At 36.4% G+C, this 18,897-nt stretch overlaps 1 protein-coding gene across 5 annotated transcripts in view; it reads left to right on the top strand.

Annotated features, from left to right (window-relative positions):
• Positions 1 to 1,414: 1,414 nt before the first annotated feature.
• LOC114302293 (FAD/NAD(P)-binding oxidoreductase family protein) overlaps positions 1,415 to 18,897 on the top strand; it is a 45,808-nt gene continuing 28,325 nt past the window's right edge. For 3 of the 5 annotated variants that reach the window (XR_014361555.1, XR_014361556.1, XM_082915453.1), the window contains exons 1-3: positions 1,415 to 1,870; positions 12,905 to 13,174; positions 17,771 to 17,897. Coding sequence is in view for 2 of the 5 variants with exons in the window: in XM_082915453.1 (XP_082771579.1) it covers positions 1,472 to 1,870; positions 12,905 to 13,174; positions 17,771 to 17,897 (796 nt within the window). In the remaining 3 variants the exon portion in view is untranslated. Of the gene's footprint in view, positions 1,875 to 12,904; positions 13,175 to 17,770; positions 17,898 to 18,897 lie in introns of all 5 variants that reach the window. The other 2 variants (XR_014361557.1, XM_082915454.1) reach the window with 1 other exon arrangement.

The raw sequence follows: 18,897 nt of genomic DNA, 5'->3' as shown, positions 1-18,897 counted from the left end.
GTATTATTTTTAAATTGTGTATTTTAATTTTTATATTGTAATGATGGTAATGGTGGTGGTGGAGGAGTAGCATAGTGGTGGTAGTTGTAGTGGTGGCGGTGGCGTCGTGGTGGTAGTGATGATAATAGTAGTAAAATGATAGTGATATTCATAGCAATAATAACAATGGTGATGAATGAGATGATAATAGTAGTGACAGTGATGGTGGTGGCGATGGTGCTAGTGATAGTGGTAACAGTGACATAGTGGTGGTGGTAATGATAGCGATAGTGATGGTGGTGGTGTTGGTAGCGACGACATGATGGTGGCGACGGTGATGATAGTGGTAGCGGTGGCATAATGGTAGTAATAATGATAGCAGTAACGATGATGGTGGTAGTGGTAACGATAGCGATAGCAATAGCGATGGAGATGGCGGTGGTATAGTGATAGTGGTGGCAGTGGCATGATGGTTATGGTGGCGGTAGTAGTAACAATAGTGATAGTAAATTTATAATAATATATATCGATATTTATATTTAATATTTTTAAGTTTGGTTAGAATTAAATAAATTTTATATAGCTTATATTTTTTTTAAAAAATTTAACTTATATATGAAGAGATACTTAAAATTTTAAATCATATCAATTATAATTATCAAACAGCCTCATTTGATTTTAGGTAGGAAATGATGTTATCAGCCACCCCGATAATTTTTCTATTAATTCGTTTCCAATATTTTAGGTAAGAGAGTGGATATGGTTGGTTGGCGCACGGCGAGCGGATCCTCTAGAGTTGATTCTCTAGAGTGATCTCCTAAAGTAGCAGATCGAACGGTTCAGAACAAAACTCACCAAAACGACGTCGTTTTGGTGAGTATTTTGAAAAAAAAAAAAAAAAAAAAAATCAGATTTTTTGAAGCAAAGGTTTGCAGATCAACAATGGCGTTGCTTCATCATCATCATCACAACCCAACAACCCAATCAAACTCTCTTTCAACTCCATATCACAGCAATAACTCTCTCTCAAATCCATTCTCTCCATCACCCTCCTCCCCCACTGGTGAGTATTTTGAAAAAAAAAAAAAAAAATTCAAATTTTTTGAAGCTTTTTTTGCAGACAGCATCTTCGTTGACAGGATCTTCGTTGACAATCCGTAACCTTCCGTTGAAACCAGAACAGGCCATTGTTGATCTGCAAAAAAAGCTTCAAAATCTGATTTTTTTTTTTTTTTTTTTTTTTTCAAAATACTGATGAAGCAACGCCATTGTTGATCTGCAAACCTTTGCTTCAAAAAATCTGATTTTTTTTTTTTTTTTTTTTTTTCAAAATACTCACCAAAACGACGTCGTTTTGATGAGTTTTGTTCTGAACCGTTCGATCTGCTACTTTAGGAGATCACTCTAGAGAATCAACTCTAGAGGATCCGCTCGCTGAAGGCCGGCCTATCTATTCTCTCCTCCACTGTCTTCTTTTTTCCCTCCAAAAACCATGAGGAGCACCAGCAGCAGTCGACTGATTGCTTCACCACTCATTCTTCAACCCATCACGTCTCCAAAACACACACCCTCCAAACACATTTTCGTCACAAATACCACTCCCAAAACCCTAACCCTGATTTGCAGAATCGAAAACAGACCCACCACCAACAAAACCACCATGGATAACCCCAAACCCAACAAACCCACTCGCACTAGAAACCCTAGAAAATCATCCTACGGTACCTCTAGGAGGTCTATTATCAAGAAGTCCTTCAGCCAAGAACAGGTAATGTTCACTGGTCCACTCTCCGATGATCCTATCATTGCTATAATTGGCGGAGGGATGTCAGGTCTTGTTTGTGCTCTCAATTTGGAAAAGAGAGGGATTCGCTCTACAGTTTTCGACACGGTTGGTCAGTTCTTCCTTTTTTTTTTTTGTATTGTTCTTGATGTACTCAACTTTTTGAATGTTTTGGCACACGAGATGTGTGTACAATTTAAATTAAGTAAAAATAAAATATTTGTTATATATTGTTTGCTACGTAGTAGTAAGTGTGTTTGTTAAATTAAAATTGAGGACATGCTACGTAAGGAGAAGCAATCAAAATTTTGGACACCAAGTCCAGCCTTTATTTAATATAATAGTATAGATAATATAGATGAATCAATTGACACATAGTATTCCTAAACAGTTAAGTGCACTATACGTGCAGTTGAAAAGATCATGGGGCATTACGAGGTAGTTGTGAATTGATCTGTATGTCAGACTTTGTGGGTCTCTCTATATCAGTCACTCCGTAAATGCTCTTGTGGGTATATATAATTAGTATATATAGAGGTAATTATAAGGGAGTAATTTAGGAATAGGGAAAAACTGTATCAATCCACACCAATTCAAGCCTTTGCTTTATATAACATAAGAGAATAGATAAAGACTTATATGGATTCCAATGGTTTAGGATTCATGAAGGTATTTACACTTCATGAATTAAGATTGGAACAACAAAATTCAAGCATTGCATCATATAACTAACTGAGTTGTATTAGATTGGGTTACAGTTTATTTCCCTATGAAGGATGGTGGTTTCATTACAGAAAGTTATAGCTTTTTAAGTTTTAACCAAGGTTTGTGGGTTTAGTATCGTGGAGTTATGCTCTAAATGAGGACGGTTTATGAAAGAGAGTAGTGAGGATGGATCTTCCGCACCCCTAAAAATTTGAAAAATATCAATTAATTTAAAATTATAGGGGTTTTCACCCCCAAACATACTTTCGCACCCATAGTGATAATCTTGGATCTGTTTGTGGAGGCAAAATTTAGGTTTCATAGGGGTGGCTTAACTTTGAAAGGGTTGGAACAATGCATTGGTTTTTTGTTGAGATATAATCGGATGGTGCAGTTTTGGCATGAAGATGGTGTGAAGATGCCCCCTTAAGAGGAATAATAAAGGAGGCCTACATAGAAGATCATTTGGGTGTGCTCATAATGATGTTGTGTTAGTCTGAATTTGTCAGGATGTTATGAATGGAAGTTAGAATTGGTCGATGCTTTCTTTGATATGTTGTATGAAGCATCTGAATAGGGGAATATGGAGTTCCCCAACCTTTTAGATTCTCATGTTGATTTCGTAGTTATTTTGAAATATTTTTGGTGAGATATTGGTTCTTTATGCTCATACTTTCCTACATACTTCACATGTTCGTTAGTTGTGCCCTCTTGTCACCTTTACTGTTATAACCCTTAGTTGTCAATCAAGGTTTAGAAACATAGACACATTGTTCATGCCAAAATTGTTTCTACCATTTTTCTTCTCTTACCTTGTTTTGTTTCTATAGAAAACTAAAGAAGAGGAAGAGAGCAGAAAGCTTCTCACCTAGAAGAGACAATACCTAAAAGGGGAACATTAACTTTGATTAAGAGTACTGCTGTGAGTATGTCTCTCGAATTCAACTCGGATTGTGCTTATTACGTGTTGGCAACTTGAACGACCCAACAAATGCGCAATTAGTGATGTTTCTTTGCATTTTGCATGGTCTCAAGGTGAAACTAGGGGTTGCTTGATTTGACCTAGTTTGGTATTATTATAGTTGTATATTTAAGGTCTAGGCTTTTATGGTCTTTTGTACATAGATAGTTGTAGTGAGAGAGTCGGCTCATCGTATGTTCTACATTCATAGCGAAATTCCTTTGTAGTTCTTTGCTCATGGAGCCGATCCCATTTGATTGGGACTTAATGCTTCGTTTGGTTTGGTTTCTTTGCTTGTGGATGTGGGCTTATAGCTGAACCACAACAAACTAGGATAAAAGCTCAAAGTTGTTGATTTGGGGTGTTGATATGGCGACTAAATATGATTTTAAGGAATTTGATAGGCAAAGTAGCAGCTTCAGTTCATGCGATCATGCCTGCTATGTTGGTTCGATAGGGGTACACAGACCTTTGCTGGGAAAGGATAAGTTGCTAGAGACGATGTTGACTAAGCAAAAAAGAGGAACTTGCTCTAAAGCACTTAGTGTGATTGAGTTGTGTTTGGTTGATAATGTGCTTCGAGAGGTTGTAGAGACTTCAACTACTTCATTAAACGGGAAACCATCTACATGACCAAATCACTTAGGGGCATGTTGTATTTGAAATCTCTATACGTTTTTGGATGAAGGAACATGCACTTGTTAAGATTCATCTTCATGAATTCAATGAAATTATTATGGATTTGAAAAACGTTGATATTAAAATTGAGGATGAAAGATCAAGCCCTAATTGTTTCTTTTTTCCCCCTTGGCCTCTATCATATGAGCATTTTGTTATTAACTTGCTCTATGGAAAGAATACCATCTCTATGGAGGATATCAAATCAACTCTACACTCAAGAGAATTGAGAAAGAAGGTGTTTGGTGATAGTGAGGACCAATCTAAAGGTGCTAGAGGAAGAACGATAGAGAATGTAACCAACAATAGAGGGAAGTCTAGATCAAAGAAAGTCAAATGTAATTACTATCGTCAACTTGGGCATTTTAAGAAAGAGTGACCAAAACTTATGAAGAATACCAAAGAGAAGGAGTTTGTTGGTGCTGCTGAAGATAATTCCAATGACCCTAAAATTGTTCTCCTAGTGACTTTTCGATGATGTATGCTCGGAAAATGAGTGGATTTTGGATTCGTGGTGTTACTACGACATGTTCCTAAATAATAATTGGTTTAGTTGATTAAGGGTGGCATATTTTTGAGAGGGAATAGCATGCCTTGTAAAACTGTTGGCATTTTGAACAATTTGGGTCAAAATGCATGATGGCAGTGTAAGGACATCATTTGATGTTCGACATGTACCAAAATTTATGGAAAACTACTTCTCTTTGGGTACTATGGACTCCCAACGGTGCAAGTAGACAATTGAAGGTGGAGTTATGAAAGTTTATAAAGGTGTATTAGTGTTGATGAAAGACAAGAAAATGGGCAACCTCCATGTGATTCAAGGTAGCACAATTTTGGGTGTTGTAACAAAATCTTCATCTCCAAATTCATATTCTAAGATTACACAGTTATGGCATATGTAGCATGGGCATATTAGTGAGAAGGGAAAAACAATGTTAAGAAAGTAGGATTTGCTTAGTGGCTAACAAGCAAGAAAGTTGGAATTTTATGAGCATGTGTCTACGGGAAGTAGTGCAGGGTCAAGTTCAAAATGGCTGTTCACAGGACCAAGGGTAACATTGTCATGACCCTATCCTTCCCCAAACAGGATAGTAGCTATGACCGGCTAGTAGCGTCTGACTACCAAAGGCTTAACAAGACGAGACAAGATTGAACTATAATCTTGGGGCTTATGTGGAATAACCTGTTCATTATATTAATCAAAATCCATTTCGAGCATGTGTAGAAGTAAAATGAGAACAAAACAAGCACACTTCTTATTTATTTATCTCGATATTTACATGCCCAAATAACACAACAAAAGAGTACAACCCCAAAGACATCCTCACAAAAATCAAAACATATGAACAAGGTTTGCGTTCCAAGGTTACATTTTCCCAAAAGAAACAAAGAAAAGAAAAAGGTTCTAGTGTGACTCATTCTCGTTTCCTTGCTCTTCATCTTCACCTACATACATATAAGGGAGAGGGGTGAGCTATTGCCCAGTGAATAGCGGTAAATGAATGAACATTGAAAGCTTTAAACATTCCTTCAAAGTAACATATTAACTTGTACAAGACAAAACATAGCTTGACTTGCAAACAAAATACATAGTGATGAACATTTCAAGGATTACAAGGTGCTTAATCGGCCCAGGTACTGGCTAAACGCAATGAAGTGAGCTCGGCCATCATACATGATTGGATATTCCCCCAATAGTGGGCCTGATTGGATATTCCCCCAATCGTGGGCCTAATCCATGAATGTTATCTAAATACATGATAAGAGAGTATAGAATGTTCATTCATAACATAACAGATCAAAGCTTGTAAACATAATCAGGTTTTGCATTGAAAGCATAATTTGATAAACATAGCGTTGCTGAATTATTACTCACAAATGGCTCGGTTAGACAAATGGTTCCTCCTTCCAAAGCTTGACCTATACAAAACAATAGCATACATTGAAAACTTGCCTACTTGAATAAGCTTAACAAGTCGAATGCTTAACTTTGTTTAATGTTTCATAAATTTTTTTCGTCTCTTCATTGTTTTCCTAAGCTTACTTTCATATTTCTTAATTATTTTCTTAGCAAGAAATGAAAGGAAACTAAGTTAGGAAATGAATTAGAATGAAACGGTTAGAAAGAAAGTGAGCAGCCTTCACCAATTTAAATATATCTTTTTCTGTACTTAGAATTTGAATGAGAGACCACCATCATTGGAAACTAGACTTCCGGGGCTTGAATTTAAACTCTAGAATCACCTAAACCGAGTCCGGATGAGAGAGACTGAAACAGCGCTGGCCGTACGTGCACCCATCTTGGCCTCTTGTGCCGTGGCTAGGCCACTCGAGCGGTGGGTCAAGACAGGCAAAATGTATTCTGCACGCTCGTGCGCCCAGTGAAGGCCGCGCAAGCGCCCAGCGAGCAGGAACGAAACCCGGGACTGTTCTTTGAGTTCTAAAGCTTTTTAACTTGATTTTCTTCATTTTCAAGCCCCAAAACATGATGTCTAAGGTCCAAATATATAGATAAATAATGCATAACTTGTGGAAAAATAGGTTTTTACATTGAATTCAAAGTTTCATGAAACAATTCATAGATTTTGTTAAGAAATTCAACACCTCTTCTCCTTACTACAATCCTCTATTTCCATCTTTTCAAACATGGATTAAACTCTCAAAAATCATCAAAACTAAAGGGAAACATGGAATTTTTACTTTCTATGCTTCAAAATTATCAAGAACAAGATCAAATCAATCAAACCTAGAAGTCTCATGCTTGTTCTTTCTCCTAGTTCCATTCTTTTCCATTTCTAGTCCAAATTAATCCTAGTTTCTTCTTAATTTTTGATGCTAGGGAGGTCTATTATGAGTTTTGGGTAGAATCTTACCTGCTTTTAAGGATTGAGTTTTGAGTACAAATCTTGAGCCTCTCTTCTTTCTCTCCTCCTTTCTTTCCTTCACTTTTCCTCTAGGTGGTCCTCAAAATTTCCAGCAGATTTTCCTTAGCCTTGTTTGGTTTTGATGACTTGAAGAAAGACAAAAAGTGTGTAGGACAAATAGGTAAGGCTTAAGCTAATTAGTCTATGTTAAGGCTAACTAAACAAGGTTTAATTCTAATCTTTCTTAACATAATTAACCTAAATTAAAGTTCACTAATCCTACTTAATTAGTACTAATCCAAATTAACAAAACAACAAATAACACCAAAAGAACAAGCACATTAGACCAAAGTCTTTCAGTTCCTCAATTAAGACATAGGAACATCCTATGGTTTTCAAATTCTAGTTTAAACCATTCCATAACTTAAAGCATGAAACAAACAATTCTCTAGACTTCAAGTCTTAACTAACTTCACCTTCTCTAATAATCCCTATCAAGCACTAGTTCAAACAAGTTGACATGTAACACAAGTTTAATATGCATGAATGACATGATATGCTTTATGCATGAATGGTTGGTTGTCACAAAAGTGGACTATATATAATTCACCTTGATCTTTGGTTTCCTCTCAGGTTAAGTGGGTGGTTCCTTAGTTGCATGAAGCGGGGCGGGAGGGAGCGGGGGCGGAGAAGTGAGGGCATATAGAAGTTTCTTAGGTTGGGAGTGCCTATGGGAGCACGTGTATATATTAATTTAATAAATATAATTAAAGATATTCTAACAATTATTTTTGTTGCTTAGTTGTAATATATAAGAATAAATATTAGAAATTCATGTCAATTGCAAATTATCTTTATTAAGTATAAATAAACATTATATAAATAGAAACTACTAAAATAAGTTTGAGTTATTTTTCTTTTGTTTCTATGAGATTTACATGTTTGATCTTACTTGAGAGTGAGTTTCTTACATGTTTCTTACTTGGGAGCTTGGAATCTAGTTTCTTAGTAAAAAAACACCACTTGAGTATAAGGTTCCTGCTACTGAGGGTGGTTCTCGCTATTTTCTGACCTTTATTAATGATTACTCTTGGTTAGGAAGGTTTAGGGGTAATGTTGAAACGCAAGGATGATGTATTGACAACTTTCAAGCAGTGGAAAGTCATGATTGAGTAGCAAATAAGGAGGAAAATTAGAAGGCTAAGAATTTATAATGGTTGTCTTTTTGTTTTGTGACTTTGATCTCTTATGCAAGAATAAGGGTATCGTGAGGGTACAAGGAAAAAATCTGTGTACTTGATCTCAACTTTGTTTCCAAGAAGAAATGAGTTTGCCAAGCTTCCTAGCTACTTCCCAAGCTGCTGTGCTTCCGGCCAGAGGTGGTTGGCTGAAGGGTACATTGTTGTTAAGTCAACGACTGTCGTAAAGAAACAAAAAGAGAATACAAGTGCTGGTATGCATATGAATTTGTGTACCTGACCCCTAGAGGTCGATGTCTATTATAGTGTTAAGTGACTTGCTTGTGTATGATTCCTTTTCCAATTGGGAATGGACATACGAGAGTTTGAATTCCGCATCATTTATGATAGGGGATAATGCTTATCCCTAAGAGTCAATCTTAGAGACACGCTCAACCATGATGCGTCCAATGTTTTAAAAAGCTCCAGGCACACCGAGGCAATAAAATCTCCTATAGCCTAAGCGTGTGGCGTGAGGTGAGGTGTGCGCCTCCCTTTGGAGGGAGGTGCAAGTTGAGAAGATGAGCAAAATTTTAAAATAGGCAACGTTTTCAACATAAACAAATATATATAGAATTCTAAAAATCATAAAGCAAGTTTCACTATTTCAAGTAATCTTTAAACACAACATTCAATCTTCTAAAAATCAGAAATATAATATCCAACGGAAGATATAAAGTATCACCTTCACATCTAACAAAAACCTCAAATTTTAAGATTATCCAACAGAAAAAGGCAATTAGAAAAAACAAAGGAAAATAATATGAAGGTTAATAACAAGCCATTTCTTGCATGCACAAGCATAGTTGAGAAGAGAGAACACAACAAAAGAAAGAAAAAAGAGGACCCAGTGAAGAAGAAGAGAAGAAGAGAACCCAGCGACCCAGCGATGAAAAGAAGAAAACCTAGCGAAGAGGAAGAAGAGAAGAAGAACCTGAAGAAGCTGATGTCTTTTCATTTTTTGATCAATTTTTTTAATCGTTCCCCACCTAGTTTTTTTTGTTTTGTTTTGTTTTTTTGTTTTTGTTTATCACTTTTTGATCTCTTTTCAACACATTTGGTCATATTATATTGAAGGGTTTTAATTCCCTGTGGGTAGGCCTATAAATGGATTAGATTCGGATCAGATCTGTCAAAATCTGGATCCGAATATGATCCGATTAAGGCAAACCCCGAATCCGATCTGAATCTGTTTAGCCCATATCCGATTATAGTTCATCTGAATCCGAATTCGATAATTTTCGATAATCTGATCCAATCCGATCTGTTCCATTTATTGTTGAGCTACAATTTTATATAATTTGATTTTTTTTTTTCTTTCATTTTGTCTTTTCTTTATTCAAATTGATAATATTCGGATCAGATTTTTACATATTCAATCTGTTTAATAAATGGATTAAACGGATTATCGGATTATTGGATTGATAGATCGGATTTTTTGTAAATGGATTCGGATTTTCGGATTGGATTTGGGTCGGATTCGGATTACATCCAATCCATTGACAGCCCTACCTGTGGGTATGCACACAGAAATATCATTTAATCAATAGTTGGAGTAAAAAAGCCCATGAAGCCCATGAAGCCCACGCCTCGCGCATTGCAATAAAGCCCTCACCTCAGTGCCTAAGCTGTGCCTTGCACATGTCTCCTCGCCTCGCTTCAACCTGTTCGAAGCGCAGGGCTGCACCTCATTGCGCCTTGCGCTTAGGCACGTGTGTAAGTGCGCTTTTTAAAACACTGGATGTGGTGTTTGATGAAAAATTCATGCTTCATGGGAGGGTACATCTTGATGATGTAGACAGATGCCGGGGAATTAGTAAGCATGTGGATCTTTAGTGCGAGACTTTTGATAAAGTGCATGACGATACTTCTGATTAGCCTATTGAGGAGAATGCTCAACAGCCTACTGACGAGGAAAATGCACTATAGGAACAACAACACAACCTTACAAGAGACGGGATCAGAAGGAACATTCGACCATATCAGAAATTTGGTTATGCAAACAGTTACTTATGTGTTGTCAGTGGCAAAAACAATTGAGTTTCGTGAGGCTGTCATAGGTCATGAGTTTGCATAATGAATTGTTGATGAGTTAAGGAGACTCATTCTCTTCACAAGAATCATACATAGGAGTTAATAAAACTGCAAAAAGGTAGGAGGATTGTTGGATGCAAATGGGTCTTCAAGTGAAAAGAAGGAATTCTAGGAGCATAAAATGCAAGGTATAAGGCTCGATTAGTTGCAAAGGGCTATAGCTAGAAACTGGGTGGAGACTTCAATGAGGTTGTTGGATCACCATAGTTTTAAGTTGTTTGGAAATAAGCTTGACAATGAATATCAAGCTCTCCAACACCCTTCCTCACATCCAACCCCATCTTGCATGTGGAGATGCAAACATCCACATAGAGAAATGAAATGCAAATGAAGAGATTTAAACCAAAGATCTCTCTTAACCTAAGATATGATACCATGTTAGATCACCAATTGTCCCTAAAGCTAAAGTCGTTAGGAAGGGGCCCTAACAATGCTTATCAAGCTCTTCAACACTGGTATTCTCAATGGTTGTGAAACGTAGCTCTTGTGTGTGTTGTTTTTCATTGTTCAAGTTTTGACTTGGAGGTTGATGTTAAGACTACTTTCCTATATTGTGAGCTTGGGGAGTAAATTTACATGCATTAGCTAGAGATATTTGTCCTTTTAGGTAAGGAAGAACATGTTTGTTGAGGAAATCATTGTATTACCTACAACAGTCTTGTAGCAGTTGGATAAATTCATGGTGAGTTATAGATACTCTAGGAGTGAGCGTGACAATTGAGGAAATCTGTAAGATGTACTTCTCCTTGGGTTGACAACTCGGGAAAGTTTGAATGTAACCAAAGGATACTCAAATGCTGGGTATTTTGCATTATGAAGCATTCAAACACCTTCTAAGGATAATGTTTCTTAGACAAGTATAACTTGACCACTCTCCTGTCCCTGCGAATCTCCATACCTAAAATTTTCTTTGTTGCACCCAAGTCATTCATCTCAATTTCACCATTGAGTTAACTTCTCAATATGTTGATTTCAGACATGTTCATCATAGCAATAAGCATGACGTCAAACATATAGCAAGTATACAAAAGAAATATCTAAGAGTTTCGAGCTTTATGTATGAGATGGTATGTACTTGTCTTGATATTTTACTTCTTGTTAGTGTTGTGGGTAGGCTTATGGGATTCTAGGCAAAGCACACTGGTAGGCTATGAATTGGATGTTTTGGATTTGAGGGGCATGCAGATGTTGGATTGATGTTTTTAGAGGTACTGATATTGATGGTTCTGTTGTTGGATTTGTGGATTCTGATTTTGTTGGTGATTGTGATAGGAGATCTGTGACAGGTTAAGTCTCAGTTCTCTGAAGTTGTAACATTAATTGGAAGGCTACTTTAGATGCCACAGCTATCTTGTCCAGTACTGAGGCAGAATACCAGGCAATGACTGCCGCTGTGAAGGGGGCATTATGGTTGAGAGTTTTTCTTAGTGAGCTAGGTCTTGAGTAGGGTTAGACTAGCATACATTGTGATAGTCAGAGTGCTATACATTTGACAAAAAATCAAAAGTATTATGAGAGGGTCAAGCATATTGATGTCAGGCATAATTTCCATTCAGGATATCATGTCTTAGAGCATCTACAATCCTTAACCTTTTTTCTTGGTCAAATTTAAATTTGATGAGTAAGTGTTGAAAAATCATCTCCAATTCTTTCATCAAATATTTATCAAATCATGAGAAACATTTTTTCATCAAACTGAGAGTTCATCAAATCCTTCATCACATTTGAATTTGATGAAAATTTAAAAGAAAAAGCATTGTTGGAGATGATTTTTTTTTTCTCATCAAATTTGATGAGAAGGGAAATTCGGGAGAAGAGGGGAATTTTTAAAAAGATTTTGATGAAAATTTGATAAAAGGGTTGGAGTAGTTCATATAAAATCCAACTTTTTACTCAAATTTGAAATCAAATTAGATGAAAAAAAGTAGTAAAGGGTTGGAGATGCTCTTATAGACAAAGGTCGAGAAGGGAGAAAACCTGGGGAATTGTTGATTGCGTCTCGAATTCAACTTATATTGTGCTTATTACTCTTCGACGACCCGCATGACCCACCAAATGGGTAAATCATGATAATGTTTTTGTTGATATCAAATCCACTCCTACCAATGCTATTGTGGTGAGACTAATATTGGATACTTGCCTATTATTTTAAGGGAATTGTTTTGTTTTCTATTAGTGGTATGTGTTTTGTTGTGGTTTAATTATATGAATTTGGGTGTTGTGTTAGGCACCCTGCTCAGAGCACTTTTGGTTGGCTGCCATCTACATGACCGAAACAATTTGATAGGCAATATGCTTTAAAGGTTACCATTTGCTGAAATTTTGCATAGGATCTAAAAAATTGTTCTTGTTCTGAAATTTTGCTTTATTGAAATGTATGTTGAAAAGAAAACTTGAAATTTAGTAGCAACTTAGAGTTGTGGGCATTTGTAACGTCCTAATATTTGGTGTACTTAAATTGTTTAGAACTTATTTCAACTAAATGCATATCATATAATTCAAATGGGGGTTAAGAATAATTTCATATGCTAAATTATTTAATGTTGCGCAGTGTGAAGGATATTTTTGCAGGGTTCTTGACTTTGTTTAGTTATTATAGGGGCTCCATGGGTTGGGAGGAAGAATGGGAACTAGAATAATTGATCCACAACCTTTGATATTTGACCATGCGGCTCAGTTCTTTACTGTCAGTGATCCTCAATTTGCTAAGTTGGTCGATGGATGGTCCGAGAAAGGTCAGGTTCAACAGTGGGAGGGTACAATTGGAGAGCTTGAAGTGGGTGGTCGGTTTGTTCCACTTCCTTCTTCTCCCCCAAGATATATAGGTGTTAATGGGATGCGCCCCCTTGCAGATTCTATACTGTCTCAGGTGATTACTCTTGCTTTTGTTATATATTCTTATTTATCACTATATTATTTTGTTTGTGGTGTTAGAGAACCACTAATCCCAAAAACTTAAGATATTCAGAAATGGGCCCATATAAAGTATATCAAGCTTTTCAACATCCTTCCTCATGTGCAACTCAACCTTGCATGTGGAGATGCAAATATTCAAACATGTAGAGAACATTATGCAAATAGGGAAACAAATGCAAACAAAGAGACTTGAACCCAAGACTTTTCCTAACCAGAGCTCTAATAACAAGGAGCAAAATTTTGTTACGTTGGCCGAAACATTTCTGTATCCTAAGAAACTGACACAAAATATTATTGACAAACCAAAATCCTAGTGTTTCTACCGAAACATACTGAAATGTGCCAAAACTCACTAATACTCTATGAAACATTTCAAAATAATGAGTTGTTTCAATACTTAACCAAACCAAACCAAACCAAGCCTTAAGTCCCATCAGTTGTTTCAATACTTATTAGGAAATATTTAACAAGATCTACTTTTGCTACCCATTTTTTGTTTTTAAAAAAATATTTGAAACAAAGAAAAATCTTATTTTTTTTAGAGAATTTGTGGAAGTAGAAAGTAGAAAATGAGAAATAAAGAGTTGAAGAGAAATGGAATGGTTAAGTCACTTATTTTCTTTCTTAGTTTTTTAGATACACATATTTTTATCAACACCATCATTGTTTCCTTTTTTTTCTCTTCCATCCTTGCAACTACTAAGATTTTGCATTTTTTTTAATGTTTTATCTTATGATCACAATCGACATTCCTCACTCTTTCCCACACTTTCATTGTGTGACACATTAACTTGATTCCTCCATAGTAGTTATAATTCTGAACAACTCCTTTATTCTTATATATTGGCACTAAAATACTCTTCCTCCACACCTCTGGCATTTTCCTAGTCAACAAAATCTTGCTAAAAAACCTAGTCAACCAAACAACCCCCTTCTTATCCAAACATTCAATAGGTATATCATCAGGTCTTAAAGCCTTATTCAATTTTATCTTCTTAAGTGCAAACTCTACTTCAAAGTCCCTAATTTTACCCTAGAACTTATAGTCTCGGTTTTCCTTATTGTTGCCTACTTCCTCCCCTTTTGACCTACCTCCATGTTCCTCATTTAACAACTTCTCAAAATAGTTCTTCCACCTCTCTTTAATCTCTTCATCCTTCATCAACACTTTAAAGTCCTCACCCTTGATGCACTTAACTTGATTAAAATTTTTTGTTTCCTTTCTCTTATTTTGGCAAGTTTGCTTATCCTCTTCTCTCCTTCTTTATTATCTTGTCTAGTGTATAGGTCATCATAGGCTTTGGATTTATGCTTGGTAGGTCAACAACGGAAGCGATCTATCTTTTGAGGAGAGTAACAGAAAAGTATAGAGAAAAGAAAAGAGATATTCATATGGTTTTTATCGATCTTGAGAAAGCATATGATAGAGTGCCTCAAGATATAATCTGGTGGATGTTAGAGAAGAAATGGATGGCAAAAGGTTATATTGATGTGATTAGGGATATGTGTGAAGGTATGGTAACCACTATTAGATTGCCTGTCGGAGAGACGAGTGAATTTTCAATTTCTGTAGGGTTATACCAAGGATCAACCTTAAGTCTTTATCTTTTTGCTTTAGTTATGGATGAGTTGACGCGCGATATTGAGGATGATGTGCCATGATGTATGCTTTTTGCAGATGATATTGTGTTAGTGGATGAGACTAGAGAATGCGTTAATACTAAGTTGGAGATTTAAAGAAAAGCACTTGAAGCTAAAGGATTTAGGATAAGCAGAATTAGGACAGAGTATATGGAGTGTAATTTTAGTAACAGTCACAATGGAAGCAGAGAAGTGAAGATTGAGAACCAAGAATTACCTAAGAGTGAACATTTTCGTTATTTAGGATCTATTATCACAACGACTGGGGAGATTGGAGCAGATGTGGTCCACAGAATTAAGGCGGGGTGGCTTAAGTGGAGGAGTTCATCTGGAGCATTATGCGATAAACGAGTACCCATTAGACTAAAAGGGAAATTATATAGAACGGCTATTAGACCGGTGATATTGTATGTGACTGACGGAATGTTGGGCAACTAAGAAACATGTGGAGAAGATGAGTATTGTTGAGATGAGAATGCTAAGGTGGATGTGTGGCAAGATTAGGGAAGACAAAGTTAGGAATGAGTTTATTTGAGAATGGGTAGGAGTAGTATCGATAGAAAATAAGTTGAGAGAGAATAGATTGAGATGGTTTGATCATATACAACGGAGACCAACAATGGCAGCAGTGAAGAGATGCGATACAGTGACGGTAGGTGGTAGTGTTAGGGGAAGGGTAAACCTAGATTGATGTGGACCAGTGTAGTAAATAGAGATATGAATCTTTTTAATTTGACTAACGAAATGGTCTTGGATAGAGTCGAGTAGAAAAGAAGGATTCATGTAGCCGATCCCATTTGATGAGATTTAAGGCTTGGTTTGGTATCCTATGATTGCAAATCCCTTTCACTAGTTAACCCTTTGAAACTTTTGTTATAAACTTCTTATATTCATTGACCTTAGGATATGATACATGGATTCGTATCAGGATGTGACAACACCATTTGTAATAAAGTTTAGCTTTGGACTTCTTAGTAATCCAAGGTTTTTTTTTTTTTGATCAACAACAAAAGATTTGATTGATAAATCAAAAAAGGAACGAGGATAAGGCATTCTCTTATAGAAAGAAAATGAAAGTAAGAAATACATAACCCAAACAAAGACTATCTCAAGCAAAAATCTACATGTCACACACTGACAACCAATCTCTAGCTGACAAAAATAGTGGAACCCCCTTAAAGAGAGAATTCACCGAAGCCCAAAAGGAAGTTATGGGACAAACTTTATCCCACAACTAGTCCACTTCCTGAGATTTATCTTCGAACAACCGCACATTTCTTTCCAACCATAGAATCCAAAAAGTTGAAAAAACGGCACAAGACAATAGCACTTTGGCCCTCTTCGAACCTCCCATAGCACGAAAGTCAATAATTAGTAGCATTTGCGCACTACCTTTGGTGCCACCCACATAACATTCTGCAAAAGAAACAATCCGTGCCATAGACTCAAAGCAAATGGACAGTGCAAAAATAAATGATCCAAGGATTCACCATTTTTCCAACACACAATACACCACTGAAGATTTAGAAAATGATTAGGTCTTTTTTTGCAATGTATCATTTGTCAAGATGCCTCCATAAATCAAGGTCCACATAATTGCTTTCACCTTCAGAGGAACACAAGCTTTTCAAATTCTTAGCAAAAGGGAAACTGAGGAACATGAGAAATATCAATGATTTTTATCAAAAAAGAACTTATAAGAAAAGATACCCGATGAATGAAGAGCCCAAACTCACTTATCCTCCAAAAGAGGATCCAAAGAAAGATGATCAAGTCTTGACAACAAAGAAATCAACTGTGTAGCCTCCCTATCATTAAGATTCCTAGAAAAATTGAAATTTCAAGAAATTAGTGCCAAAAGTAAATCAGCCATTATGAGACCGAGCCACACTATATAAATGTGAAAAATTCGAAGCAAAGGAAGTGTGGCCCATCCAAACATTCTCCTAGAAGCGAACAAGCTCCCCATTACCCACCCTCACTGACAGATAACGAGACCAAGATCTATAGATTTGAGAAACTGATTTCCAAGGAACACAACAGTTACCCCTCATAATCACCTATGAATCGCTACCATTATCTTGAGTACCATACTTGCTTCTAATAACAGAATGCCATAGTGAATCACTCTCAATTAGAAATCTCCATAATCATTTGCCAAGAAGAGCCATGTTCCTACCACAATGTTACCAATGGCCAAATGTTCATTTATCAACTCCTAAAATAAGTTGATATCCGAATGGAAAACATTGTGAACCAAGAATTTTGTGGTGTATGAATTTATGTTACTAGAAAACGCTAATACCCTAGCGAATAACATATTGGTATGCATGTTTCGAAATATGGTACACTTCTGTTTTAAAACGGTAAATTTAGTGATTCAAAACGATCCAAAGGGTTTTTTTTGTTTTTATTTTTATTTTTTTTCAATATATGTCCTTAAATGTTACTTTAGGAGGAAAAAAATCAAATATAATGACTATAATCTAAGGTGAGTTAAGTTTTAACGAGACAAAAATATCAACAAATGGGTCACAATGCTCATAGAAAATATTACATTTTATTGGAGGTCTAATAGTTAAAAAAAAAAAATTACTCTAGAATTACCTTAAGTTCTTAAGTTTAATATATATACAAGTCTACCCCATCGTACCACATTTTAGAGCATGTGGCGTACTATGTTTCCGTTTCCGTTTCCGTTTCCGTTTTCGTTTTCGTTTCACATACCGGAATGATCCATTTTCCAGGTAACATAGGTATGAATAGAACCTCCCTAGCTTTGTTTACCTATTGTCTAATTAATTTGAAGTAGATGAGACTTAGCTATTTTGTAGTTTATTTGGCTTCTTATTGATCTGATGATCTCTTTTCATTTTTAGGTTTAACTGAAATTTAATATGTGGTGTAGACTCGTATGATTGATGTAGTTCGACCTTGCTGGATCAGCAAACTTGAGCCATGTAATGGGATGTGGCACTTGAGTGAAAATGGTAAACCTCGCGGGCAGTTTGATGCCCTTGTCATTGCACATAATGGTGAGTTTTTTGCTTCAATCTTATATATTACAATTTATTTTTGTTGTTGATATTTGTATAGATCTTATTTTGTGTGATGCTTTCTTAAGTTTTTCAAGAGCATGACACTTTCATGATAGGTAGAGTGATTTTCAAGTTAAGATAATAGAAAATGTTCAAATAATAATGAAGAATATACATGAAGTGAAATGATTAGAAATAAGTAGAAATTGATTTTATCTCTTCTGAACACATAAGAAATTTGACAAAAATATGATGCATCATAAATTCCAGAAGTTCATCACATTTGATGGACCGAGTTAGGGGGTTTGGAGATTCCGATCAAGGAGATTACCGTGGTTAAGGAGTTAGGCTATCAAATTGTTAATCTAGCAACGGTGAATGGTTCTAAGAAAAAGAGGTCTTGTGATGGTGATAAAGTAGAACTCAAAGGCACGAGAGGTGGACGAAGGAGGTGCATGCCGTTCACTGGCTTGGGGTTCATGATTGTGAGTCCCCGAGGTTTGCAAGAGGTGGGACATGTGGCCTTGGGTGAGAAAACGATTCAGTCCTCTTTGGGAGGTGGAAGACGGTTTGGAAAAGGGGAATTTGATTTAGGGCTTGCCATGTGATCCAGAAGGTATGGTGCATAACTTAAGAGGTCCTGCGTTGGGTCTTGCTCATGAGTCGGGTCAGAGCAAGAATGGAGGTTGGAAGTTGATTTTCTCTTGGTCTTGTCAAGAGGAGAGGGCCAAGTATGGGCCCAAATGCTTGGGCACAGTCCAAGAGGTGATTCTAACAGATTGCTAGTTGGGTCTAGTTCTTTCTGTTTAGCATTGATTAATAAGGGGTCTTCTACTGAGCCATTGGATTTCAATTTCTCTACTGATAAGAAGGCTGATCACGCTAGGACAATGATAGTTTCAGTTGTTGGGAAGAGTTCTAGTCAGCAAAGGGGATGGCTTCTATGGTGATGCTAGATAGTTTGGAGGTCTAAGCTCTTGGTCAGAGATGGAGGTCC

This window comes from Camellia sinensis, chromosome 2 (genome assembly GCF_055761805.1).
Source record: "Camellia sinensis isolate YWXY chromosome 2, ASM5576180v1, whole genome shotgun sequence".
Lineage (NCBI taxonomy): Eukaryota > Viridiplantae > Streptophyta > Magnoliopsida > Ericales > Theaceae > Camellia > Camellia sinensis.
This window is presented reverse-complemented; position numbering and strand designations above follow the sequence as displayed.